Source organism: Anser cygnoides, chromosome Z, assembly GCF_040182565.1.
Source record: "Anser cygnoides isolate HZ-2024a breed goose chromosome Z, Taihu_goose_T2T_genome, whole genome shotgun sequence".
In the NCBI taxonomy this organism is placed as follows: domain Eukaryota; kingdom Metazoa; phylum Chordata; class Aves; order Anseriformes; family Anatidae; genus Anser; species Anser cygnoides.
Window position 1 is genome coordinate 12,166,030 of NC_089912.1, and position 27,231 is coordinate 12,193,260.

At 36.7% G+C, this 27,231-nt stretch overlaps 1 protein-coding gene across 15 annotated transcripts in view; it reads left to right on the forward strand.

Moving 5' to 3' along the window:
- LOC106043048 (atrial natriuretic peptide receptor 1-like) overlaps nt 1–27,231 on the forward strand; it is a 57,092-nt gene extending 29,861 nt beyond the window's left edge. For 14 of the 15 annotated variants that reach the window (XM_066987853.1, XM_066987857.1, XM_066987858.1 and 11 more), the window contains 17 exons: nt 842–987; nt 3,581–3,653; nt 6,042–6,189; nt 7,090–7,176; nt 7,434–7,577; nt 8,489–8,610; nt 10,235–10,376; nt 13,773–13,821; nt 14,758–14,862; nt 15,803–15,922; nt 16,856–16,949; nt 17,658–17,745; nt 18,490–18,629; nt 19,716–19,868; nt 20,805–20,903; nt 22,894–22,985; nt 23,522–27,231. In XM_066987853.1, the coding sequence (XP_066843954.1) occupies nt 842–987; nt 3,581–3,653; nt 6,042–6,189; nt 7,090–7,176; nt 7,434–7,577; nt 8,489–8,610; nt 10,235–10,376; nt 13,773–13,821; nt 14,758–14,862; nt 15,803–15,922; nt 16,856–16,949; nt 17,658–17,745; nt 18,490–18,629; nt 19,716–19,868; nt 20,805–20,903; nt 22,894–22,985; nt 23,522–23,686 (1,967 nt within the window). In that variant the 3' untranslated portion in view covers nt 23,687–27,231. The remainder of the gene's footprint in view (nt 1–841; nt 988–3,580; nt 3,654–6,041; nt 6,190–7,089; nt 7,177–7,433; nt 7,578–8,488; nt 8,611–10,234; nt 10,377–13,772; nt 13,822–14,757; nt 14,863–15,802; nt 15,923–16,855; nt 16,950–17,657; nt 17,746–18,489; nt 18,630–19,715; nt 19,869–20,804; nt 20,904–22,893; nt 22,986–23,521) is intronic. The other variant, XM_066987856.1, reaches the window with a different exon arrangement.

Consider the following 27,231-nt stretch of genomic DNA (forward strand, 5'->3'; position numbering starts at 1 on the left):
AAGAATATTGGTTAAACAGAAACGTCATCAAAGTTTTCTTGTTAGCTACTCTTCTGGAAGTTTATATTCCTCAATGTTAATAAAATCAAAAACAAACACAAAAACAAACAAACAGAACCAAAGAAACTCCAGAGTGGATGAAAACAGTGGATTTTGTTTTGTTTAGGATTTTTTTTTTTAAATATTTTGTAGTGACAGAATAATATCTTGAGCTTGTCTCAGGAGGCTGAAGTGAAGAAGTGTATTAGTTCAGGCACAGAGGTAAAATTGAAACAGCACTCGGAACATGGGAGAAGGAGTTTTGTCCTCTAGGGCTTTTGTTTTAAATCACAGCTGATGCTGCTGATAATTTTCTTAAGACCTTGGAGGAAAAGAAATCCTTGAAGCATGGGTAGCAAGGTTTCAATCTGCAGTACCCATAGTCTGCTGGTTCTGAGAAAGAATCACCTACTTCTGGAGGTCTCAAGGGCTGACTTATGTGCAAAAAACTCAAAAGACAATGTCTGCCTTGAGGAACTTCTTGTCTCAGAAAAACAAGCAAACAAACAAATCAGATGGACAATGAGAAACAGAGTAGTAATTAAATTATTTATACACAGAAAAAAAAGTCAAAGATTCTCGTGTCATTAACAATTTGATCTGATCAAAGAGATCCTACATCACTTTGAAAACCAAAAAAATAAATTCAGCTGCTGTAGTACTATCTCTGGAATCTTCAAAATGTATTCTTTCTGGTACTCTGAGGTTACCTCAGGAACCATGTGTTTAAATCTGAATTCAACCATGTTGATGGATGAAACTGCCATAAAATATCCTGATATGGGTTTCCTTTTCTAATCAGTTTGTGGAGATGGCTTTTGTGAGGAAGAAGAAGGCTGCTATATCTGTCCAGCAGATTGTGGGGAATGCCCGCTATCAGCTGATGCTAGGATAGCAATTGCCTTACCAATAGGTTTAGTCTGCACTGCCTTCATTATGACAGTCCTGGTAAGTAAGCTTTCTCTCCTCTTTTGTTTCTTCTCTCTTACTCCCATTATTTCACTGATTTGAATGAGTGTTCTCTTAGGAGAGGTATAGATTTTCTTCCGCATCCTGAACCTGCATACTAGAAGATAAACCATTTTTGGCTTCTTTATGAGGGGAGGATAATTGTTCTAGGAAATTTCTTACCCTAAGAGAAAAGACTAAAGAGGAATGTAACAGAGGGATATATAATGGTGAAGGAAGAAGCAGTAGTTATTAACAGTCTTCCACAATATTGGAAGGAGGGATTGCCAGTGAAGCGAGAGTGCTTTTCACTCAGAATAAAATTATATTATGATAACTGCTCCAGAACCCTGTGGAGACAAGAAGTATAAATGAATTCTAAAACAAATTAGATAAGTTCATAAAGGCATCAGGTCCACCATAGGTCATTAAGTCTAAGAGTTCAAATACAACATGTAATGGAGCACCTTCAACTATATTTTTAACTTACTGATAGCTAGATGTTCAAAAGGAATAAGAAGATCTGTCTTTTTCTCTCTTTTTTTTTTTAATTCAGTTATTTTCTTAGTGTAACTGAACTAGTTTGGTTCAGCTGAAAGTGATTCATTTTGCTTAAAATTTATCAATTATAACAGATTTATGATGGAAAAAAAAGAATAATGAGAGAGTAGTGTATGAATATAGAAGTACTTTTGGATCCCTTTGAATGGAATAAAGAGATGACAGCAAATTATTATGACTTATTGATTCACAGTGAAGAGGATCTGTATTCCTCATGTATTCACATCTTGAAAAAAAATCTGAATTTCAAAACAAAGACATAGCAGGTGAATATGTGCAGTGTTAGAGTCATTATGGTGGCTTTGTAATTACAAAATCATTTATTTGGGGTCTGGCCTATAGATCCTGTAAATCAATAGACTCTTGTTTTGTCTGTTTTCATTGCATACTGCATTTGCACTGAGCATCTGAGGTAGTTGAATGTGCTGAAAAGGAATGGGAGGAGAAGGAAGCCTCAATAGCAATTTACTTTTTTTTTTTTTCTTTTTTTTTTCTTTTTTGTTCCTTTGTTTGGCTTTGCAAGTTAGGAACTGAAGTACTTCTGAAAAACAAGCCTTAATCTCCCTGTGTCTCTGTTTCTTATTTGAGCATTTGTAATCCACATGGACACTGTGACAGTGTGCTTATAGGAACTGTCCTATAAAACAATATGCTCTGATAGAAATATGTGGTTGAACAGATGAGAAGTTCAGACAGTTTTAGACAACTTGCATTGTACAAAGGGAAAATGGAGTCTGACCTTGCATAGATTTATCTAAATCAAAAGTTACTTTATATAGCAAAAGTTACCTATTATTTTTGCTATTTTTCTGTAGGGTTTGAGTGTGTTTTTTGGGGGGGGGAGGGGATTTTTATTTTTATTTCTTTGCTATATACTTATTCATTCTGCTAACTTCTGTAATAGCTTTTTTTTTTTTAATTATTGAGGTGATGAATAAACAATATAGGAAAGATCTTTTTAACCAATTCAGTTATTAATATCACATAAGAAGAACCATCTGGGAATCTAATATCTTCTTTAATCATTCAAGCGAAGAAGAGGATTCCTTTGATCTAAGTGTCTGTAACAAGCATAGTGGTCACTCCTAGCTGATGTGTCTTTGTTCAGTCATACCTTTACAAGATAAAATGTAGATATCTTTTCTCAGAAACCCTTTGAAATAAATGGGATGACTTCATTTTTATTTAATGAGCTCAATAGCAGTCATAAATTTCTGCCAAAATATGGACACAGTCTCCACACCATGTTTCTTGAGTATTATCTAGACTTTTGCTACCCATTTCAGTGAATTCATAATTTCTAATGTTTAATTCTACAGTATATAAAATGGAATAGTGATGGTGAAATGTGGCGTTGGTTTGCCATTTTGCTACTGATTGCATGTATTGCATGTATGCAGCTGTGTAATTTAATCTGCTGCTCATCTTCTGAAAGTACTTGTTTACACTTTTTATGTGTTTTGCAAATACAGTAAATCAGCTATTTATAAGACCTATGTCTTCTTTAAGAAATAGCTGATTATTAGTATTCCCTATCTAATATTCTTTATGCTAGAGTATTTGACATTACATGGTCTTATTTGTTGGTGAGGGTGTAATTTTGTTACAGGGTATAACACATACTGATGCTTTTCTTGAGGCTGGGCACTAGAGTATTCTTGCCATGCGTTTAGGCAGCACAGAAAATTTCCATGGCATGAGGCGATGTACACAACTCATTTGACATCCAGTCTGAGATCTAAATGCACTGCATAAGAAGTATTGACAATAATGGAAAGAGTTTATAGCCAATGCAAAATATTACATGTCCTTAGATTCCGGAGTATGGAATACGCTGTTTCAAATATCTTAGATTCTGTTTTCCTCTGGGAATATTAGTTCTAACGTTACTCGTATGATGTATATTGTATGCTTAAACATCATAATTTTGGGGGATACTTATAAATTTTCATATAAAAAAAATAAATCTCTGGATGAATTCTTTCAAAATCAGTAGAGCTACATCCGGAATGAATGTTATTTACTTTTGTAGTGGTTTCAATATCAGAAACAAAAGTTGTTTTGGGACGAGAGCTGGATTATAGACTTCAAATGCATCAAACAAGGTCAGTAACTTGTCATTTTGTTATTATTATCAGTTTCATTAATAATTTTAAGAAATAATCTAAATCATAATTACATCATGTTTTAATGGTCTTGCAAAGGATGTACAAATTTGTGAAAGACATATCCTAAGATTCATTCCTGTAAGTTCTCTGAGCTGATTACTGGCATTTTTCTTTACTGAAACCTTAGTTATCTAAGCTATTTTAGTTTCTTTGTTATTTACGGTGATTTGTCAATTTAAAAAGACAGACTTATCCCAAAATAAACAGATAACCTCTGGACTTGGATAAAATAAATTATACTTGCTTCAGTGGATACATGGATTTGTATAATTAGCCTCACTACTTTGCTCTGTATTTGCACAAATAAAATTAAAGATCTTCATTTTTCTCAGTGAATACTGAGAACTCTGACACACTTGTTGCGAAAAGTAATTCATTGAGACCTGAGGTGGTTTGTTTTGTTTTGTTTTTCATTTTACCTTCAGGATATAAAGTAAATTTTAAATTTGTTGTAACTAAACATGTTAAGAATAAAATCAGATGTTGTTTATCTTTTACTATGCTGCACTTAAAATAAATATAGATTATACAATTCACTTAGCTGTTCAGTGTTTTAGCACTGAGGAGGAGAGCACTGCCTAGACCCTCAGAGAGGAGGAAAGCAGTGCCTAGACCCTCAGAAGAGGTAAATCTGTAGTTTGCTGAAGTTGGTAGGTCTGTACATACTCTCTTGTTTTCTGTCTCTACAGGGAATTGCTAGAAAGATATCAGCTTTAGCTGTGTTATGTCATCATGCTGCTAGTAGAAATATCAAAACATTATTGTGCTAATGTAGTAGAGATACCTTCAGCCTTGGACTTGAACATTAATTTCTGTGTAGTTTTAATATGATATCTTTGTTGCAGTCAAGAACAGACTTTGGCTTAGAAATTAATTTGAGTACATAAAATGGATTTCAATACAATTTTGTAAAAATGGAAGTAGAACTTTCAAGGACAAGTGTCTTTCGATACGTAAAAAAGGAACATGAGTAGATTTCCAGCTGTTAGTTGATTATAAGAGGTCATAAACACCACAAAGGAGGAGAAACAATAGAAAGAAACTAAGGGAAATGAGAGACATGATTAAAAAATAGTGCTTGGCAATTAATTTTAAAAATCCAAGATGAAAAACTTTTTTTTTTTTTTTTTTTAATTGGGGAATAATCTGCAAAACAACAATATTCACAGAATCATAGAATCACAGAATTGTCTAGGTTGGAAGAGACCTCCAAGATCAGCTAGTCCAACCTATGACCTAATGCTAACAATTCCTCCACTAAACCATATCACTAATCTCTACATCTAAACATCTTTTAAATACCTCCTTTTTTAAGACCTAGTTAGGAAAATAACTAACAACTTAGAGTAATGAGCACTGATAATGTGAAGAGACTTTGAAATAGACCGTATATCTCCTCCAAACAGAGTTACCCAGCCATAGCCACAGTGGCCTGAAATGTACAGTTATTTAGATGGAAATACATAGCAGTGTTGCAGCCAGGGTATGTAGCCTGTGCTGTGAAAAATTACTCCTCTTCAGGTCCATTGCACCTATATATATATTATCAGAGTTATTGCAGGGATCTTTAATATATTTTTAAGTGGAATGCCATAGAAAGACTCCAAATGTCAACGCAGTTTTGAACTGCATGTGGATAATACTGTGGTGTGGGAACATGACAGTCCTGATGCTGAACTTCCTCAGCAGCACTTTATTGCATACTGATGATACCAGGGAGAGTTGGGAGATTTTGTCAATGCTGAGAGTAATTGGCCAGACCTGGTGGAGATGGTGAAATGATATGTAATTCATTAAATCTTCTTTGAAATACATTTTGTTACCTTGAGCTGGTCAACAGATTTAAAAAATATAAAGAAAGAAAATGTTGAGATTACCGATTTGTTCATCTAACTGTATTATTGCTCTTCACTGACTTCCTTCTGGTGTCAGAATCACTTCCCACACCCCTGTACTTTACAGTCCTCTAGGAGCTCCAAATAGACTTGTTAAAATCTGGCACAGAGCTTGCTCTGCTTCCCTGGGTTTTGTCCTCTACATCTCCATAACAGCAAGGGCTGATAGCACTGAAAGCAGAGAAACTTGCATAGAATCCTGAGGTTTGGTTGGAAAGATCTCTGGCAGTGCATCACCTCTGGAGGTGTTTTGACTTTTTATGCAGTAGTCAAATTCTGAAAAAAAATGGTTTTCTGTCTTACGCATTAACAAGACCAGTTCTGAATGCAAATATTTGGAAATTTCCTTATATTTGTCTGCCTCTGGAGTCTCTACCTTGGTAATAATATTCATCTTCAGCTGCCTTTACTAATCCCACATCTCATTTAGATTCCGTAGCAGGGGCAGCAACAGGGAGCATGATGAGTGCTCCCCCAGCACCTAGTGAATCCAATACCAGCTCTATCACTGCTCTGAGCTCCTGCACAGCAGTTGCTAATGCGTCCAAGAAACAGTACTTCACCCAGACTGGGAGATAGTAAGTCAACATATTACTCATTTTCTGCAATATCTATTATCCTATTGTTTCACCATGCTTTCTGGTTCATGCAACTTTGCTGTCAACAGGTATTCCAAAAAGCTTGTGCTTCTCTTGTTACGTGAAATTCAGAAAGCTAATATCATCATTTGACCTCTGTACTGCTTACTGGCTGTAGAAAGCGTAACTTGATGGGTTTTGTTTTTATTATCATTTCTCCTTTTCTTTTTTGGACTTGTTATGTGGGTATGACTGCATAATGTGTCTTGCACATTAATGAATGATGTTAATGAATGATGGCTACTGTTAAAATATATTTGGAATCAAGGTTTTGATGCAGCCCTTTCTCTAAAATGGAGGTAGAGCACAGCTAACTGAAGTTTGCCAGTGCATTTATATGGTGGGTATCAGTTAAGTTCCTGCATACATCTGCAGTGGATTCTTATAAGGGAAAATTGTTTTGGTATCTGTCAAGCTCAGATGCTTCATTGTGGAGAATGCTTCATCCCATGAGAGCAGAAGGATTTTAAATATCAATGGTGGATCTCCAAAACAGTAGACAGAGAAATAAAGGATAGCAGGGTTATTACTCTGACATTTCCTTTGCTGCTACTCTATCATCCAGCTGCCTAGATTCTAATACTCTCATGTTTCAAATGGCATACACAGATCAAGGATGCTTGAATATAAGCACTAATGCCTCCCTTATCATGGAAGCAGAACCTTGTCATGCACTCAGACTCAGATTCATACCTGCATATGGACATGCTCAAATTTCCTGCTTCATCTCTAGACATATGAAGCTGCCCACTCTGGAAAAATATCCAGTCCATTTTCCTAGCCTTGTGAAGTTATGAAGTTGGCCTAAAACTCTCTGAACAGCATTTCATTCTGTTTCAGTGATGGTAGAACAGTGGCCATAAAGAAAATAATGAAGAAGGCATTCACCCTGACCAAATCCATACGTAAGGAAGTAAAGCAAGTAAGGTAAGAAAGGAAACCTGAGAACCATATGCTATTTGATTTTTATACTAGTTCTTTAGAGGTTACAATCTGTCCAAAGGTTACTATAAATTCATATTCTTTCCTTCAAACTTTGATACTAGATCAAAATCTCCTTAGGACTGTTTTACTTTTCTTTGTATATTTCAATACAAAGCATTTGGCTTTCCCATTACTCTGCAAAAACTAGGAGGGACATCCACGAAAATTGTTCATGTGCTGTGTTTTGTTAATTTTTACAGGGAACTTGACCATCCCAATCTCTGCAAATTCATTGGTGGTTGTATAGAAGTGCCCAATGTTGCCATAGTGACAGAATACTGCCCCAAAGGCAGCCTAAGTGATGTTCTGCTCAATGAAGACATCCCATTGAACTGGGGATTCAGGTAAAAATAAATAAATAAACAAACAAACAAATAAGTAAATAAATTGAAAACCTAAAAGATGCAAACTATGCTGATAGATGCTATGTGCTGTTTGGGACAATATTCTAATTGTAAATGAAGTACTTGGAGAGATAGACCTACACTGTAATGTGGTGAGAATAAAGAAAAAAGAGTGAATTCAAATATCTAACCTAACAGGTCTTCTGGATTTTTGAGCAATCATACATTGAGTGCTGGTCATGCTAAGCCAATGACTTTTCGACCCACCCCTGTTTATTCTGCAAAACTGTTCTCAACCCCCCCTTTCCATTCATCCTTTTCCCAAATATCTTGGGCATCTGCAATTAATTAAAAAGCCCTGTAAAGGCACGTAAGTGAAATGATTAACATACCTCCAAATGCTTTTTTTTATTTACCGATACAGAAAATGAGCACAGCATCCTAATGAAACTTCCACAAAGGCACTTCTATCATTTTTTTGAGAATAACCTTTTTGGCATGCTCTTTATACTTCTGCCTATTGTTTGCCTTCAGCAAAGAAAAAGAGTATAAGGGAGGAAACCCTCCAAAAAAGTGAGAAAGTTAATAAAAATGTGTTTCTTTTGTAAACATTTGAAAAGAAGTTGCAAGAATACAAACATACTGGGAAGTTCTAGAAGTTCTAGAGTAAACTGAACTGTCTTAATAAAGGCTGAAGGCTGTGAATCCAGACAATTGAGAGTTGAGGGCTTTCAGCCACCCACTTCAAGTGTTCTGAAAAACAGCCGTGCAGTGACAGATTTCAGAGCTATTTCAGTCATGAGGAGCCTTTCATGAGGAGCCTTTTGGTCAGCTTCAGTAGGCTTTGTATCCACTCTTGAGTGAAGATCTGGCATAGTGGAAATGCTAGCTCATTGGGTTTTGTCTTTCAGGTTTTCTTTTGCTACTGACATTGCCCAAGGAATGGCCTATCTTCACCACCACAAAATTTATCATGGACGGTTGAAGTCTAATAACTGTGTGATAGATGACCGATGGGTTTGTAAAATTGCAGGTAAAGAGAAGATAAATGAAATTTCAAAACTGCCCGGATAACCTACTAATGCATGTAGATTTCACGCTGAACACTGTTCACAAGCACGTTCATGATGATGTGAAGTTTTGGTGGAAGTGCTGACTTTAACAGCCTTCACTAAAAGTTCCCTGTGTTGATGCAAACTTCATGTTACATTATCATGTCAAGTCTCTCCTGTAACGTGTTACTGATGCACACATCAGATCCCTTAAATGTTGGAGTCTATCAACAACAGTCTGAGCAGAAACTCTGTCTCATTCTCAGTTTTGATGCAGAGAGAAAACCTTAACCATGGTCTTCACTGTGAAGATATGGAATAATGCTGATTGGTGAACACAAGATGGTTTATGGAGAGAAGCAGACTCAACGCAGAGCTTTGCAGTCCTGTAAACAAAACTGAATTTTATTCTCCCACATATGGAGCTTCAGATCTGTCCTGCTCCTGGTACAGGAGGGCAGTCTATGGGGGCACAAAAACCAGTGGAGAATGTGTTTTATTCTACAGCTGCCAAAGGGAATGGAAGCAATGTTCATCTCTCCTACTCACTTCCCAAACTAGTTATTACACTCTATAACCTGCAGCTATCTTAAAAACAACAGCAACTGATTTATCTTTCAAAGGTTCATCCTAAGAGTACAGTCCCTACACAAGGCCATGGATGCTTCTCTACCTCCGTTATTATCCTTCTGCCTGCAGGAATATTTGCTTTGCTCCTTTCCTGAGGAAAAACATAAAAAATGGAGATAGCTAGACTACATCAACTGCATCATATTAGCACTGCTTCTCTGAATTAGATGAGGTCCGTGTGAGATTGTTGAGAAGTTAACTGGTAACACTGTAGAGAATTTGAATACTCTTGGCTTATTGAGATTTCATAATGCAAAACAAACCTCACAAATAACTGATATGGTGATTAATAGAAAAACTCCAATAAGCACCAATATAAAGAATGAAGTTTTAGGACCTTCTTAATTAGAGGTCACTCCATAAAAGAGCCAGAGATCTTCATCCTGCCCACCCTACACTCAGCAGACAGCTGAGTCTAAGAAAACAGATGTCAGGTTTTTTTTTTCTCCTCTACAATGCAGTCAGCTGTTGAGAGCCTCTTCTGTGTTAAGCTGAAAGTGTAGCTGCTACGTTTATCTGCCTTTGTTCTCAAGCTAGTGGTGTGAAAGTAAAGCTCACCATCTGATTTCTAGTAGCTTTAGTCTGTCTAACTTGTAATTACTCTAACAACCTGCCACAGATGAGGATCGGGGGATGAGTAGAACAGAAAACTACATTTGCATACTAAGTCTTGCACTGAAGGGAGCCTACTGTGTCTGAATGTAGTTTTATGAAATCATAGAATAATTCCGCTTGGAAGGGGCCATTTAGTTTAACTGTCCTACTCAAAAGGCTGTTAAACAATCTCATCTGCTGTCCAGATCTTACATTTGTTTTAGAGACAAAAGGTCACCAGGCACGCATCATTTTGAGATAGAGATGAGTATTTCAAAGAGGGAAAAATAATTCCTTTGTCAAGTTGTGTCACTATATACCAATTCATGTGTGTTCAGAGAAATGCTGAACAGTTTTATTTCTTGTTTTCTTCCATGTAAGATTATGGTTTGCAGTCATACAGAAGAGAAGATTCTCCTGAAGGGTCAAGCTCATACCAGCAGCACTTTATACAGGTTTACATAGCTCCTGAAATCCATTCCCTTTCAGACTTTGAACCCAATTCTATGACAGACGTCTACAGGTAATTTCCTGTTTCTCTCACTTAATAATCCAATCTCAAGTCAAATATTCTTTCATCACTATTAGTCTCAGTGTAATTCTGTGGTCATCCCAGGGGTATGTTTGATTGCATTTTAAAAAGGTTTTTCAATAATGGCAATATTAAAAAGAGTTAATGGCATCAATTTTCCAGGAGTCATAATATATTTATGCATTCCATCATTCTATAATTTGTGTAAACACTTGCTGCATGCACACAGTGACAAAGTTTTGTTCACAGAGAACAATTAGAGTTAGGAAGAGGAATGAATGTACAAGTGAATTGGTCAATCCCTCTCCTTCTGAAAATCTTTGTGGGAGATCATTGTGATCACTTACTTGGCTATCGAGTTTTGCCTTGCCAGTGATGGAAGGCTAAACTGTCAGCTAAACAAGCTATTGCAAAGTGATCTCCTATAAAGGAGATCCAACCAATTTTCAGATAAAAAGGATTACTAGTGAAATTTCAGAGAATAGTAATCTAATAAAAAAGGTATCGTACTGCGTTTAAAAAAAAAATCATCAATATTTTTTCCTTTTCCCACATATTTTCTCTATTAAGCATCAATGTGTTCTTTGTCTGTGCTGTTTCATAACAGTGATACTTCCTCTGTGCTTATTTCCAGTAGTTAGGTAAAAGCAGTTCAAAGGAGAAGTTGTAGGACAGATGGGACTACAAAATTTTTGTTCCCCCCCCCTTTTTTTTTCCCTTTTCCCAGTACAGCAGATTGGCAACTCTGCAAAATCTGGCAAATTTAGTAGCTAGCAGAACATAAACTACTGGAATTCAAATAAAGATTGAAATGCAGATTGAGTAGACAAGGGCATAGTTATTAGCACTGTTTATTAACAACATTTACCAAAGGGTAGATATTACCGTCTTTTATCAAAAAGTCTGAGTCCTACACTGGGCCACAATAAATGCTTATGGCCTCAAGTGACTGTTGCAGGGCTTTTAGTGAAAATTTAGTTCCAGAAGCAGAAAATGTTGTTTAAATCTTCCTTTTTTTTTTTTTTTCAATTAGGATACATTAAAAATTATGTAGTGTGAAGATGTGATTTTGTATATAAACACAAGATTTACTGGATTCATGTATGTTGTTCCCTGATGTGCATATACAATAATGATACCTGCTAGGACATTATTATTTTAATCTATTCTATCAGGTCAGATTATGTAAATAAGAATTTGAGGTCTCTGTAGTTTTTTTTGTTTGTTTGTTTGTTTTTTTAATCTATGTGTGGTCCAAATATGCCATTTTAATTTGCTTCAAAAAAGCAGTTTGTCACTATGTTGATATATTTGGCCATTGTCGTTCTGTCCTGTGGAGGTCCTTTCTTTTCAGTATTGACTGGTCTTCAGAAGTACTGTGCTCCAACTAAGCAGTAATTTTAAAGTTATCTTATGCATTGCAATTTATCATTGCTCCACATTCAGGAAGCATTCTATTTTTCAGGAAATGTTATTTCCTTGCAGCTTGCCTGGTTTACTCTTTGCCCATATTCAGATTAGATGACATTATTTGACTTTGCAGACAACCTGGTCTCCGGAAACCATTTCTTGCCAAGGACTCCTCTTAAAATAGTGTTAACAGCTGATTTTCTCATATCGTAGGTGAATACACAGTGAACTTTTGACAGGTTTAGTGAATGCTTTCTGAACCTATCTTGCTGTCAGTTCTTGTGTCTGAAAAGTCCAGGTCTCTTTTTGCTGTACTGCAGATAATCCTTGCTTGGTAAAAAAGAAAATGACAAAAAGAGATGAAATATAAAGTCAGGGAAGAAAGATGAAGAAAAAGAGACTGAAGAAAAAGTATCCTGTAGTATTAACAGGTTTTTCTATTTAACTGAGTTAGTCTTCAAACTCTGCATTTTTATCAGTTTATGTTCATTGATACAAGCAAGTGGTAAGCCTTCCTGATAAATGTGTGGGATCACCAGCTGGGAAGTAGTGACCTAGTCTTGAAATCCTCAGTGTCAAAAATTACTGTGCAAAAATTCCGTTAACATTCCTGAAGATATGGCCCAAATAAAGAAAGAGCAAAGACTGCAGGTTTTGTAATTTTGTGTGCTTTTACAGATGAATCATATGCTTTTAAAGTTCTCCAGGGAATGTGTTGGTCAGATGGGAAAGTTAAAATGGAAATGAGAACAGGAACATGAAAGAACCTCCTAATCAAGCTGAAGAGGCTGTTTCCAGTCACAGTTTCTCCTAGATTGGCTTCTCTTGATTTGTAATGGTTATGTGAATCTCACTTTCCGCTCTGTTAGGACCTTTCTTGAACACTGCTGCTAAAGATGAATGAAATCAATACTGCTTTCTTGGAGTTACCATCATTTAATCATTCTCCATGAAAAATCTGAGCTTTGCTGTCTCACCAGGACTGGTAATCCTTTCTGCTACCAAATCACCCCCCAAAAGAACATAAAAATCTCATCAGATTAATTCTACATTATTCAGTATGGTTTATACACACTATTCTGTTTGGTAGTGGTGTCCTACCAGTAGTACAGAAGATAGATAGCCATACTCATTGTATGGCTAGGATGCCATGCTGAGCAGAGCAACCATTAGCAGTACAACAGATCGCAAAGCGGTTTTCCCCATAAGAATAAATGTATTCAGGAAAAGATGCATATAGTGTGTTATTTGTTACGCAGTTTGAATATACAGAAAGGCAAGAACAGCTTTATCAGTATTGCTGGCTGGAGGAGTTGTTGGCTTCTCAGAGATCACTGTTCCAAAAGATCTCTTGTGAGTTCAGCAACAAGACTGAACACAAAGTCGTTAATCCATTTTTTCCATTCTTCACCCTTGATGAATGTGTTTAACCTTGGTTCATCTAAGGAAGATGTCAATGATGAAAATATCATTCAGAAAGAAGCAGAAAAAATTCGTTCTGTATGCAATCTGCTCTGCACACTGTGTCTCATCGTTAACTTTACGGAGATTTTCCAGAACAGTGATCTATGCTGAAAAAGGGACCACTCTTCTTGATGATGATTCTGATGAACCTGCTCCTGCCCATTGATTAGAGCACAGACCTGTTCTGTATGTTTAATAGGTGGGTGTCATGTAGTCCCTGCACATATCCCTTCTGGATTCTATTAAATTCCAAAGAAAATTGCTTTGCTGTCCATCAAACTCAAATGCTTCATCTCTCAGAATGGTAACTGTGCAAGTAGGTTACTGTTAAATTATCAGTGACATATCTCCAAAAACACAGAGAAGTAACAGCAGAAAAGTTGCCATCCTCTCTTTTGGGATACTGAGCTTTCAGTTATAAAGTGGGGAAGAATGGGAAATCCCCAAAAGTTAAAATCACTGTCTCCATCAGCTGTTACTTCATTAAGATTTTGATTTCCTTTTATTCTGCAGTTATGCCATCATTTTACTAGAAATTGCCACAAGAAGTGACCCTATGCCAGTAAGTAAAAGTGAACTTTGAAGTCTGCCTGGTAATTTTAATTCTGTTTCTGCTGAAGATACAAATCAAATGTACCTGTACCTTTTTTTTGTGTTTGTTTAAGCACCCATTTTCCTCTTGATTTTTCGGTGCAAATTCAGTTCCAATGGAACATGCAACTAGGGCTTCCACATAAACCTAACAGTCTCCCCTTCAGGACTTTAGAGAAGAGTGTATGAAGAAAATAATTGTACTTCCAAAATTGCTTTTGTGTCAGCTCTCTGACATTAAATGTGAGGGCAAAGGTATGCCTTAGCATCTTTCTTTTGTATGCAGTTGTTTCTTGCCCTTCCTGCCATCCATAGACACTTTCAGTGGAGTATTGCACTGGTAAGAATATCGTTAAAGAGCACCTGACCTCTTTGTAAGGAAAATGTCTTGTTTGCATGTGTCTCATGATCAGTGCTAAGTGGCAAACAAAAACATGCACCTTGAAAGTGAGACCAGAGGTTCTGAATACGTAACAACGTACTGTCTGAAATAATTTGCACAACAATAGTTCTAAAAACTAAAACTCAAAACTGACATTCTTCCACTTCAAAGGTTTTGTGACAGCAGACCAACAAAGGTCTTGTTGATTCTCAAAAGTCACCAAATGTCTTGCCAGGTATTAATTTTTAGTTTACCTGGTGCAAATACTGAGACTGAACCCTTCCAGCTATGAAAAAGCTTATAAACAAGGCTGCTCAGATTAGAGTGAACTTTATATATGTGTATATATATGTAATTATTATTATTGTTATTTTCTTTCTCTCTGTCCTCTTATTTAAAAACAGAAGTGATCTTCTGCTGATGGGAAGTTGTCATAAAAGTAATGATGATCACAGTAATGTATTGTCAAAAGGATATGTAAAAACATGCCACCTTTTCAACTTTGTTTAATCCCTTTTTCTCTAGAAAGATGATGTGCATTCAGCTGAATATTCTTGGTGTCCACCTTTGGCAGAATTAATTTCAGGGAAGGCTGAGAATTCTTGCCCATGTCCCACAGATTACATAGAGGTGAGATATAATATTACATACAAAAATTCTTTATTGAAGTAGACTTAAGAAATGTGACTGAACTTTCATGGCAATGAATGTAAGCAACTCAGAAATCAAGAAGCACATCTCAAACAAAGCACCATGAAATTTCTTTAATATTCTTTTAAAAAAAAAAAAAGCACCAAAAAACAGTCAATTTGTCCCCTCAAATTTTCAGTGTAATAATCTTTTTTTTTTTTTCCTTAATATTCAGTCATGATTTGTGTGCAATTTCAGTTTATTTTACGTGTTGGTTCCATGCATAATTTATATTCGTTATATCTGTTTAGCTTACAGATGAAGTGCATATGTTTCAGGCAAAGTATGAGTTCAATTTGATTCTCATGCAAAAGATCTATGTGTTTAGTAGCCTCAAACTGACTAAAAAGAAACCTCACTCCATCTCTGTTCATTTCAATCTGAACAAAATTGTGGCATCCTTATTTCAGTTTAAGAGCTAAATAATTAATCTTCTGTGGCTTGTAGCAACCAAAATGTATCAGGCTTCTCATAAGCAGTATTGGATTTCAGTGGGAAGTTAATGTTTTAAAGATGTATTTGAGTTTTTAAATGCTTGTGAATATTTTGTACAGACAAGTCTTCATGTGACTCCAATTGCATAACAATAACTTAAAACGCAAGACAAGAGCTTAAGCAGAGTTTGGCAGGACTAATGTGAACATCTACTTCATGATTTCCCCTAGCTGAATTTTCATGAACTTAAATTCTTCATTCAATTATACAGTATAGATCTGTATAGTTCAGGAGACCTCAGTATAGTCCTACTATTTTTCACTAGCTGTAGATAGGGCTTCACACACAGTTTTAGCACTGAGAAAAAAGTATTAATTGGAAATACCACCTGTGCATGAAATGACAAAAGGCTGTTTGTTTCTCTCATTTTCTTTCTCTGTCACAGCTAATCAGAAAGTGCAGAAAAAATAATCCAGTCCAAAGGCCTACGTTTGAACAAGTCAAGAAAATGTTATACAAGATGAATCCTAATAAAGTTAGCCCTGTTGACATGATGATGACTCTGGTAATTTTAGATTTTTAATCCAATTCAAATTAATCTGGCCTTCACCTCTCTACTTCTGGTTTTGTTTGGTGTGGGGTTTTATGTATGTGATCTTTTTTTGTTTTGTTTTTTTTGTTTGATCTCATTTATATTTGATAAGAACACTCAGTCATTCACTCACCTCCAGCAGATTAATTGTAATTTAAACTGAAAAAAAAAAAAAAAAAAAAAAAGAACCTGCAGTTCTGTTGAGGCCCATTTTTCCTTCTCATCTCATTTCCGTCAGTTCTTGAATTTTTCAACTTCTTTACAGGGGAACACCTTTGTTTCTTCATTCAAAAGCCATTGGTTTTTTTATGCACTTTCAAGAAATTACAGCCTCCCCTGTGGCTAGGGGCTGGTTTAAAGAGCTGGGGATATAGAATCCCTGCATACCACAAGTATGTTTACAGATGCATTTTGAGCATCTTAAGCCCACCAGGAGAAAAAAGAGACTCGTCTCCACAGCTTGTTGCCTCCCACAGAGCAAGGATGCAAAAAACATAGCGTAGCATAGCATAGCATAGCAGGAAAGTTTATGAAAGAGCTTTGTAAGATTTTGACAAAAGGTTGAGAATTACATTCTTCTTCGGTTTTGGTAACGTATTTTAATATGCATCTGTAGCTTGATCTCTGTATTGGATTTGTCCTCTAATTTTTACATAGACTCTGAAATCTCTAGGATTGATGTCCGCCCTCTTAGGTGTAAGCAACAATTTAAAATCTGGAATCATTAATTTACCTATGGAGAAATCTTGTGTTTGGATTTTTTAAGAAAAATTTAGTTATCTCAGACCTGGGCGTTTGCTTATCTAAATATTTTCAAAGCAATATCATTCAAATGCTTAAATCCTATCCAACTGTGCATCTGTTTCAGTAAATGGATTATTTTGTGCATTTCTCCATGTTATTTAGATGGAGAAATATAGCAAGCACCTGGAGATACTGGTTTCTGAGAGAACTCAGGATTTAATGCATGAAAAACAGAAGACTGATCGTCTGTTGTATAGTAAGTTCTGTAGCAAAAAAGCTGGATATTCTTCTCAATAATATTTAATTTTAAATTTCTGATTACAAACAGACAAATGCCTTAATGATTTAAAAAAATAATGTTTAGTTGGTGATTAATTGATGCATATGTTCCTTGCAAATTTGAAAAGATATTGAACTGCTTTTTATATTCCCCCCAGTAAAAGTCAATGCTCTAATATCGGGAGACTTTGACTGGATAATCTGCAATGCTCTGGCTTATTTTTATCCTGTTTAGCAGTCCTTCTGTATAGTTGTAAATATTGGGGAATTTTGGATTGATGTTACTTTTGATGGAAGCACATATTCTGGAATTCCTCAGGATAAAAGAAATGTGGAATAGGCATAACTCTTAGGAGAGGAAAAGGAAAAGGACATGAAAGTGCAAGATCAGAAATAATGAAGATCAAGAAAATCTAAGAGATAATAAACAAGCTTGGAATGTATAGATATTGATTTATCTTAACTAAAAATCATGGGTCATCTGAAAAATCTGGATTTGTTATCAGTGAGATTTACTGTGAATTCTCACCTTACAAAAGAGTAGATTTTGTTGCTGGACTGTTTTCTCCTTAAAAATATTTCACCTTTATGAACATTGTTTTTATACCTTTAAACAAGCATGTTATGATTGCTGTGTTCTTTTATCCATGTCAAAATAGTAACAGTATGCTACCTTCTATAACAGGTATGTTGCCAAAGCAAGTAGCAGATGATCTCAGGCAGGGAAAACGTGCACAAGCTCAAAGTTACTTAAGTGCCACCATCTTTTTCAGGTAAATAAAAATGAAATATATTAATAGAAATGACTCCTGAAGAAACATCTAGGCTCTTAGCAGAGGTGAAGCTCCTAGCAGAGCACCAAATCTCTATCAAAACTGCCACTGCTTGTACCAGGTGGCAACATTTGACTCTGCAAATGAACGTCTTTCAAAATTCTCACATTCTTATTTTTTTCATTAAAATAATGCAGATAAAAAATGAAACTACTGCAGAGCTCTAAAATCACTCTATGTATGTACTCCTATGTACACAGGATAGGCCTAAGTAAAGGTTCCAGTATTTAGCTGTGTAGAGGAAGCATATCTTTGCTTAGAGTCCACATACCTTTACAGGTTTTGACACTTGGTGTGGTTATGTGTGCTTGAAGCAACAATTGCATTACATCTTAACCTGTCATAAGTGGATAGCTATTAGGTTCTCCTTCTTCATTTGTACATAATCAAAAATTGAAGACTAAATAGTCTTTGAGAGATTAAAATCTAGCTGAAAAAAAAAAAGTTTATGCCATTCGTAAGCAGAAAGACTTAGGTCAGTCAGTCCTTTTAAGTGGGAGGCATTTATTTTCATTTTAAGCAAATGTTTGAAGATAGAACTATTCTATAAGATACTCAGCCAAGGAAGTACTGAAAAAAAAAATTAATATTGAGCAAATTCAACTGAGAAATTATTATTGTGTGCCTGGGATTACCAGTTTGCTGTGGTTAAGACAATGCCTATGTTCTTTTTGTGATTTACAGTGACATAGTTGGCTTCACTCAGCTTTCCAGCAGCAGCACACCTTACCAAGTGGTAGATCTCTTGAACAAGCTTTATACAGCTTTTGATGAAATCATAGATAACTATGATGTCTATAAGGTGGAGACAATAGGAGATGCCTGTAAGTTCCTTGAATTGTGGGCAATGATGGGACATCAGGGTAGAGACTGATGACAATTAAGAACAGATGAAGGAGATTTGCAAAGCTTATTACCACTGGGAAGACACAAAACAATTGGGGCAGAAATCCTAGCACAGCCTTAGCAATCTTTAGCAACATTTTCCTACATACATTTCATCAGTTCTACAGTTGGTGAATGTTGTCAATGGGATGTTTGGGCTGAGGGAACAATCCCTGATGTTTATTTAGTTCCTATGATCTGCAAGGTCTGAATTTAAACCGTGGCAACTGACTAATCCCAATTGGAAACTTTTGTTTCACGGGAACAAGACTGAAAAATTTACCTTCTGCATGGGAACATAAATGACATTCTCTAAGCTATACTATCTCTGTCTTTGTTCAAAGACAGCGACAGCCTTCTGCCCCAGTCTGTATGGGTTTGGCTGCCTATTCCTTTTGGATTTTTAGGAAAACAGCATTTTAATTGTCATTGTAGAAACCTTCTGGCACCTGACTACCATTATAGCTGAGTTTCATCCAAAACCCAGCAGAATCCAGCAGTTTTGGATGAGACAAACAGGAATTCTTTAGCTAGTAGAGAATTAAAACAAAACAAAATAAAACAAGCTAGGTTTTTGATTGAACACTTTACAGAGCACAGAATTCTTGAAAAAATGCACCTGAGATATTCCGAAGAGACGTGTTTCTTCACCTACAGAGTAAGAGTCGCTGCCAGTAGGTATAGGACAGGGTCTGGTGGGAATCATATACCCAAAGACAAAAGGTATTAAGCAGCCACTTGCCCACTATCTGTCCCATTTGAAAGATCCAAAGATCCTCAGGAGGGGGAGGGAGGGATATGCCTTATGAAAAGTAAGAAGGAAATCCAATGTTTTTCAGAGGCAGTGTAATTACATACATGAGCTGTTGCTCTGTACTTCTCTTGTTTCTGTCTGTCTCTGCACAGCAGGTATAGCTGTGCCTCGGGATATGAAGAAATAGTGCTTTTATGTTTTTCTAACTTAGCAGCATCTGGTAATTATGTGTGTAATTCAAAGGTTAACACAGTTGCATTGTTATTTAAAGATATGGTAGTGTCGGGAGTACCCAGAGAGAATGGGATCCTTCATGCCGGTGAGATTGCAAGCATGGCTTTAGACCTTGTGGCCGTCTGCAAGACGTTTAAGATCCCACACAAGCCCAACACCCTCCTAAAGATAAGAGCAGGAATACATTCAGGTATGTTGAGAGGGCTGTGAAAGAATCCCCCTCTGGTTTAACAAATGTTTCTGTACTGTCATTTCCTTTCCATTTAAAAATGAAGCAAACTTCCTGACATGGGATGGAGCACCTTATAGAGGTCATCCCAGCAGAATAGGTTATTGGGTACATGTAACTTTGGGAAAACAGTGTGGAATCCAACACTGGAAACACAGTATGGTCCCAGTACTTTAAGGTACTGATCTAAGTGGGGACTGCATTCTGTGTCTGTTACTTGTCCTTTTCATCTGTTCTGTTCTCAGAACAGTGAGTTGCTTCTTCAGTCTTTGTTCTAGCCTTCACTCTCGGACTCCGAGCTCCCTGATCTAAGCTGATATGTGATTGCAGCTCCTTTTTGATAGACAGAGTCGGACATGTATTGTGCAGCTCAGCATCTGCAAGTTGAGTGGCTTATGTTATCTCAGCAAAGATCAGATCTTCTGTATTTCAAATCCCCTGGGGCTGACAGGAAGGAATCAAAACTAATATTTGAAGCACATGGTCATTTTCTGCCTTCAGCAAGAGCAGGTTGTTTCCTATTCCCACTTTTCCACATGACTAGAGGATGTTTTGTGGGCAGCTCCTACTGTGAGCATTCCTATCTCCCTGTCCTACAAAATATTCTTTCGTAGTGTTGAAAAATGATTTCTGCAGGTGCAGAAACTCATGTATGATACTTCCATCCCATCCTTACTTCCTCCACTATTCTCTTTTGATGCCCTTTTGCAGTTCCCTTCATGGCTCTCTGCAAGGCATATGTAAACATGATGTATAATCCATCCAAGATAGTACTGGCATTTCTTCCTTATCTTGTTAATAAATGGGATATAAGGAAACGTAGGAAGCAGCCAGGAGGCTCTATGGCTGAGTATGTGATTTAAAAACACAACATATGTTATTTTATTTTCTTAACAGGGGCAGTTGTAGCTGGGGTTGTTGGGACCAAAATGCCACGGTATTGTTTATTTGGAGATACCGTGAACACAGCTTCCAGGATGGAATCTACCAGTGAAGGTATCAAGCTGCAAACTGCAGCTGCAGTTCTGACCACCCCTTAATGAGTACTGCAAAAATGTTATGCTGAGAAATGTCGAGTCCTGTCCTATTTCAATGACTTCAAGTTCTGTAAGGATGGTGTTGATTTCTGTAGCCAAATTTGCAGATGCTGTTCTCTACAACCTTTGTAACCATCCCCTTGATTTCCCAAGTCTTAGAGGGGGATTTTCCTGGCTTTGCAGTTCTCTACAACAAGAAATGGTGTACAAGAATCAGATTTTGGAGAAGATAAAAGAAAGAGTTAAATGTGTAGGTTAACTGTTTATATTCTTTCCTTGCACCCAGCTGCGTTTATAGGAAAAATATTTTCATGAATCCTTTTTTTAACTGATAACTTTCATCTCATGAAGAACACAGGAGATAGTAAGATGCCATGGGAGCTGTGTCTGTCTTTAGCCAATATAGAAGGTTATATATGTGTTTCCCAAAAAAAGAGATTAGACAGAAATCTCTGTAGATTAAACCACGGAGGTATCTTCACTTCTTCCCAGGGGATAAAAGGACCCCTTGTATAGCTAACAAGCTTTATTTTCAGCCAGTATGAGTATCTGAATCTCAGATTCTGAAATATTTTAGCCTGAACAACAAGAACTGGAAAAAATAGAATAAAATAAAATAAAATAAAATAAAATAAAATAAAATAAAATAAAATAAAATAAAATAAAATAAAATAAAATAAAATAAAATAAAAAATAATAAAGAATGAGGGAATGAATCAAGGCCAGACATCATGGATGCCATGTTTTTGTTTCTTTCAATCATGAAATGAAGCTAAATAGTTTTATGGCTTATATTGTGATGCTTTCTAAAATGAATTTTTGAATTAGGCAAAATCTGAGGTGTTGTCAAATTTAATTTTAGGATAGAGAGTGATACTCAATATTTTGCATGATCCACTAAAAACAAAGCAGGAAGACAGAAGAGTGGTCCTACATCATGGCTTTGGAGGATTAGCCTGGGGATTTGAGAATCAAGCCAGATCCATTCCTTCTTACCATTATAAACATTTTTTTCCAAAGCAAATGCTAGCTAGAGTGGAACACGCAGCATTTTTCCTCCTGTCACTCTCCCCAAAAGCTCCTCTCTTCCTCATCCTCTTTTTAGGCTCCTTGTATCGTCTCATTGAAAGTGTTTTAAAAGTGATGATTTCAAAATCTACTTCCGTCATTCTTGATATTTCATCTTTTGTTCTGTATGTATCTCATAAAGAAGAAAAAAAGAAAAATAAAAGGAAAATAAAAGATTTGGGGGGCAATTTTCCACATTGTTCAAAAATTTGCTGCTTTTTTTTGTTTCAAAAGCAGGAGTATTCTGAACTCATACTATCTGTCCTCCTCTTTGATCTTTAGTCTCTCATTTGCAAAAGGCAAACAGCCAGTGTTTAGGTACAGATAGTTTCTCAGCTAAGGAAAAAAAACATTGTCAAAAATAAACTGATAAATAGATAAACAAATAGTGGAAGTATCGTAGTATTATCCCTTACCGCTGTTTTTATTTTCAGGCTTGGAGACAGAGCAAGAATGGCATTTTCCATGGTTAGTCTGGTTAGACTTCGCTGAAAACTTTTTGTGTGAAGGCAGCACTGGGCTTTTATTAACCATGATGTAAAACTATGCATGTAGATCTTTCTTCACTAGATGAAAAGGGTGCTTGTCAGTAATTTCAGTCAGGTGGCTATGAGGAGTAGAAAAATAATATTGGATGCAGGATGTGAAGAGTAGAGTTTGCTGACAGCCATGTATTTGTCCCGAGATGCCCTCACAAAGAGGCCAGGATATTGGAGCTTGTGTGTGAACATTTCAAATAACAGGGGAATGACAGCAAAGACATGAAAAAAGCAAGAGGAAGTTCATTAATGAGACTTGAAGTCTTTGGCACGCAGAGGGATATATGTCTGTCTTGAATGGTTAAATCATTACAACAATATGACAATTGTCGCTTTTTCCAGCTCTTAAAATACAGTGCAGTTCAAGTGCATACCAGCTGTTGGAGCAGATTGGAGAGTATGTGTTAGTATGCCGTGGGAATTTACAAGTCAAGGTGTGTATGTAACATTTATACTCAGCTTTTCAGAGAGGAGAGTGTGAAAGTACTCTGAAGTTCCTGAATTTTAACCCATGCACTCCTCTGTATCTCAAAATCCATGGGTTTTATTTCCTGACCCTTAAAAGAGGGGCTTAGGCTTTAAATCAGGACGAATTCCATGGGCTTGTTAATGGACAACCCTGATAATTCAGAGAGTGAAGGACTAAGCCCAGCTTGGAAGTACTGCTTGTCAAGTCATTTCTTAATGAAATCAAATATGTTAATTAAGAGAAAATATAAATAGTAACACTTCCATAAGAGGACTAGTATACTTGTGGACGCAGTTTTGGATGGGACTTCAAACAATTGCTTTAATCCATGGTGCTTCCATTAGAGCACGGTCTTTCAAGGCAAGGTTTTGTGCCTGTTTTCCTACATGTAAAATGGCTGACAGGTACATCAGCTTCCTTTCGGGACTTAAGGTGATATGAGAAGATTATTACAAAAATGATGGCTGGTATTATAACCCCATGATTCATTTTCTTCCTCAGGGGAAAGGAGACATGGTAACTTACTGGCTTGAAGGTAAGAAAGCCTCTGCCACCCAGAAGGAAGTCCCCAGCCCATCTGTGACTCTTCAAGATCCCAACAGAACTTCGTTTAGTTTGATACCAGGTGTCTTTCAGGGCGATCCTCTCTCAAGTCCTGCTTACTAGCCACTCACTGACTCCAACATCCATACGACTTTCAGCCTGTTAGATGACCCTGCTGATTTAGAAAGCAAGAAAATAGATAGTATGTCCCTTTGGCCTTGTGGTTGTATTAGCCTAGATTTTATTCACTGGTATTCCTCTTCTACCAGTGGCAAGATAAAAAAAAATATATTACAAACAAAAACAAACAAACAAACAAAAAACCTGGGCGTTACTGGGTAATGGCCAGTAGCCACCATCGCCTCACAGCCGGTCGGCTGGACATTCAAGCCTGTAGGTGCTCTGACAGTAAAGAAATAGACAGAGTAGTGTTGCTGTTTAGTAGTATGATAAACCTTGTGGGTGTGATTGGTTTTGTGTTGAGAAAGGAAAAAAATGACATGTAGATTGTGATAGAAAACAAGGCCCAGTCAAAGAGGGAATGAAGCAGTGCAATTGTAGTCAATACAAGCCCAAATGAGAATTTGGATTCCTGCTTCAGTTTCATCTCCATTGCCAGGAGCATAAAAAGAATAAGAAGAAAGTCTGGGATAGTTCCATAGATTCAACACTCATTAATACCTTCCATGTTTGTCCAGAGATCTGAAAACCTTAGGACGGCAATGGAAAGCATTTCAAGCTATTAAACAGAGGAGAGTCCATTACAGCTGCCCTTGTCTTCAGCTGCTCTGGGACTTCTCTGAAAAACTACACTTAACATTAGCTTGTATTATGTGGTTGCTTTGACTAAAGTGGCTTTGAACCCCCTATTGCTGGCTAGTTATCTGACTGTGAAATCAGGCAGACCTCTGAGTCACTGTGTAATTTAGGACACGGTTTAGAAAAGGTCATTCCTGAACAAGCATTTCCTGTAAAGAGAGATGCATTACTACAAGTGGAGTAATCTGTTGATGAACATGGTCTGTAAGCATTGCTGGTATTGACTTTCTTTAAAGACAAAGTGTATGTATGGTAAAACCTGCCTGTACTTTTTAGGGTTCAATTTATGGCAGTAAATTACTTTCCAAGGCTAACATATTTTTGAAGAGTTTGGGCAGTCCAGGTGAACCGATTAAAAGTGCAACAGAATTATATATGTAAAATAGTTGAAGAAAGCACAGAGTCACAGCAGTTCCACCATAACGCCCTCTGGACTGGCCAAACCTGACTGGGAGGAGGTGAAAAGGAAGGACTATAAGTGACATAGCAGCATTTACTCTCCTTTTTCTGCTTCCTTACCCTCCAGTCCATTCCTGATCCTACGTACATTTACAAAAACATATATATAAAAGCAGTTTTTCTGTCTGTAAATTTGTGTAGCTCAAACAAGCAGCTGACTAGTTGCCCATGTTCCGATGAAGTCAGCATAGTTTTAATGCTGAATATTTGGTATGTGATAGTAAGAAGAGATTGACATTACAGTTTCTTCTTCAGCTTCTATGGGAAGTAAATGCAGCAATAGCATTAGATTTTTCCGAGATGCTTAATGGAAGTAGAAACCTAAATCTTTCCATGTTACAGAAGACTTATTTGAAATAATAATTAAAAAAAATAAAAATAGAACATCCTGAGTGAAATTCTGTCTCAGAAATCTGTGGGAATACTGGCAATTTTGGCAAGGAACACGCATAGAGCTGATCTTAGCACATGAGATCCCAACATGGAACCTGTCCTAATTTTTAAAAAGTTGAATTTTAAATTCATTTCGTATTTTTTTATAAACTTGAAAAGTTCCTTTCTCTGTTTTTGAATTTCATATTAGTACCTGGTGCAGTACAGTTACCTTACTTGTAATCTTAGCAAAATAAACCTTTCAGTTGTCCAGAGTATAGCGCTGACCTTTAATAAAAACTTTTCCTTTATCCCAAGGCTACATAGATATTTTGAAACTCTCTGCCATATTATAGTACTGCATGGTGTATAATATAGTTTACATTATCCCTTTAATGAGTTAGCGTGCTTTCTGTTCTTACTAGAAGGGTGCATATCAAAGGATCTTTTATCAAATATGAATGTGAAAGCATGTGCTTTGTTATATGTTCTTCTGGAGAAGCATTGCACTTTTAACTCACCTGCTTTATTTTAATGTTCTCAGAATTAAAAGCTTAGAATCGAATGTGTTCTGAGTCTAAAGTTTTCTAGATATAAATGAATGCTGAGTGACCATTAGCGATCTTGTTGGATGGTCAACCTCCACCATGGATATCCTTGGGTAGTATTCAAATTCTGCTGATGATAATGGACAGACTCCTGTTGACTTCAAGAGGCTTGAAGTCTGTATGGCTATTTGCAAAAGAGGTGCAGCTCAGGGAGCACCAGTGCCATCCTAACTCTCAGTTTTTTCACTGTCTCTTGATCCTCTTCTTGAAGAGAGTATCTCCAGAATGAGAACCAGATTATTTTCTAAGTTCTTTTGAATCTGTGGTATCTCTCCTGAGACTTCAAACAGTAGTCCTCATTAATGTCAGTTGTCGTCTGGCTGTGATACAACTGATCATTTTCCAGAATACAGAAGTAATGAAAGTTATGGATACAAACTGAAATGTCCTCAGCCAGCTGGCAAGTATGTAAGATTTAACTCAAAACTTTTGGAAGCTGTTGTCAATGCCTACAGCCGTATTTCATTGCCACCTACCAAAACAACAGGCAAGTTACAGGGACGTGCACTACAGAGTTACACAGATTTTATCAGGCATTAGATAAAATGCAGCAATCTTCAGAGGTTGTACTATACAACTAGCTCAGCAAAGGTGGTTGCAGCATGAAGCCTGTCAGATGTGCCCTGCTTTTACCTTCTGGGGATGACATAACTGCAGAGATCTTTTTTTTTTTTTTTTTTTTCTGTATTGTGGCCACACAAGCATATATGTACATATATATATATATAATATGCCTAATATAATATATATATATAAACATTCTGGTTATAAATATAACTATATAAGGAGACATTAATTCAAATCAATATCCAGTATAAAGTCACAAAACTGTTGACAGCTATATCAGAAGTGTCTCAGGTTTGAACACTGCAGACATCTCAGGTTTGATCCCACTGAGGGAGCACAGGATGGTTGTCAACATGAAACTTCAGATACAAGGGCAAGGTGGTCTTTGTATCACCTGCAAAACAGAAGTGCTGTCCCATTCTGCTGCTCTAAATCTACATCCTTGTGTGAGAATTCACTTGAGACAAATGCTACTGAAATTCAGCTCCCCAGAAGGTTCTGCTATAGCTCCCAGTATTTCTAACTGCCTGAGAAATACAGAGAGGTGTTGTGGCTCCCCTGGAAGCTGCTGTCTAAAGTCCTCGTGACCATGGCAATGCAGAAAAGCTCTGTCGACTGATTGCTGTCTGCTCTGTGAAGTCTGACAAGCAGCATGATGCACATCTATGAGATGCATTAAATCTGCAGAGATTCACATCCCAGTCCTTTCAGTGTCTACAGTTATGGAACATAATGCAATGGATACCCATAATGTATTCATGATATAGTGATCTTATGAAAAGCTTGTGTGTTTTATTGTTTGTTTATTGTATGATTATTGCCCATTGCAGACCGATCTACATG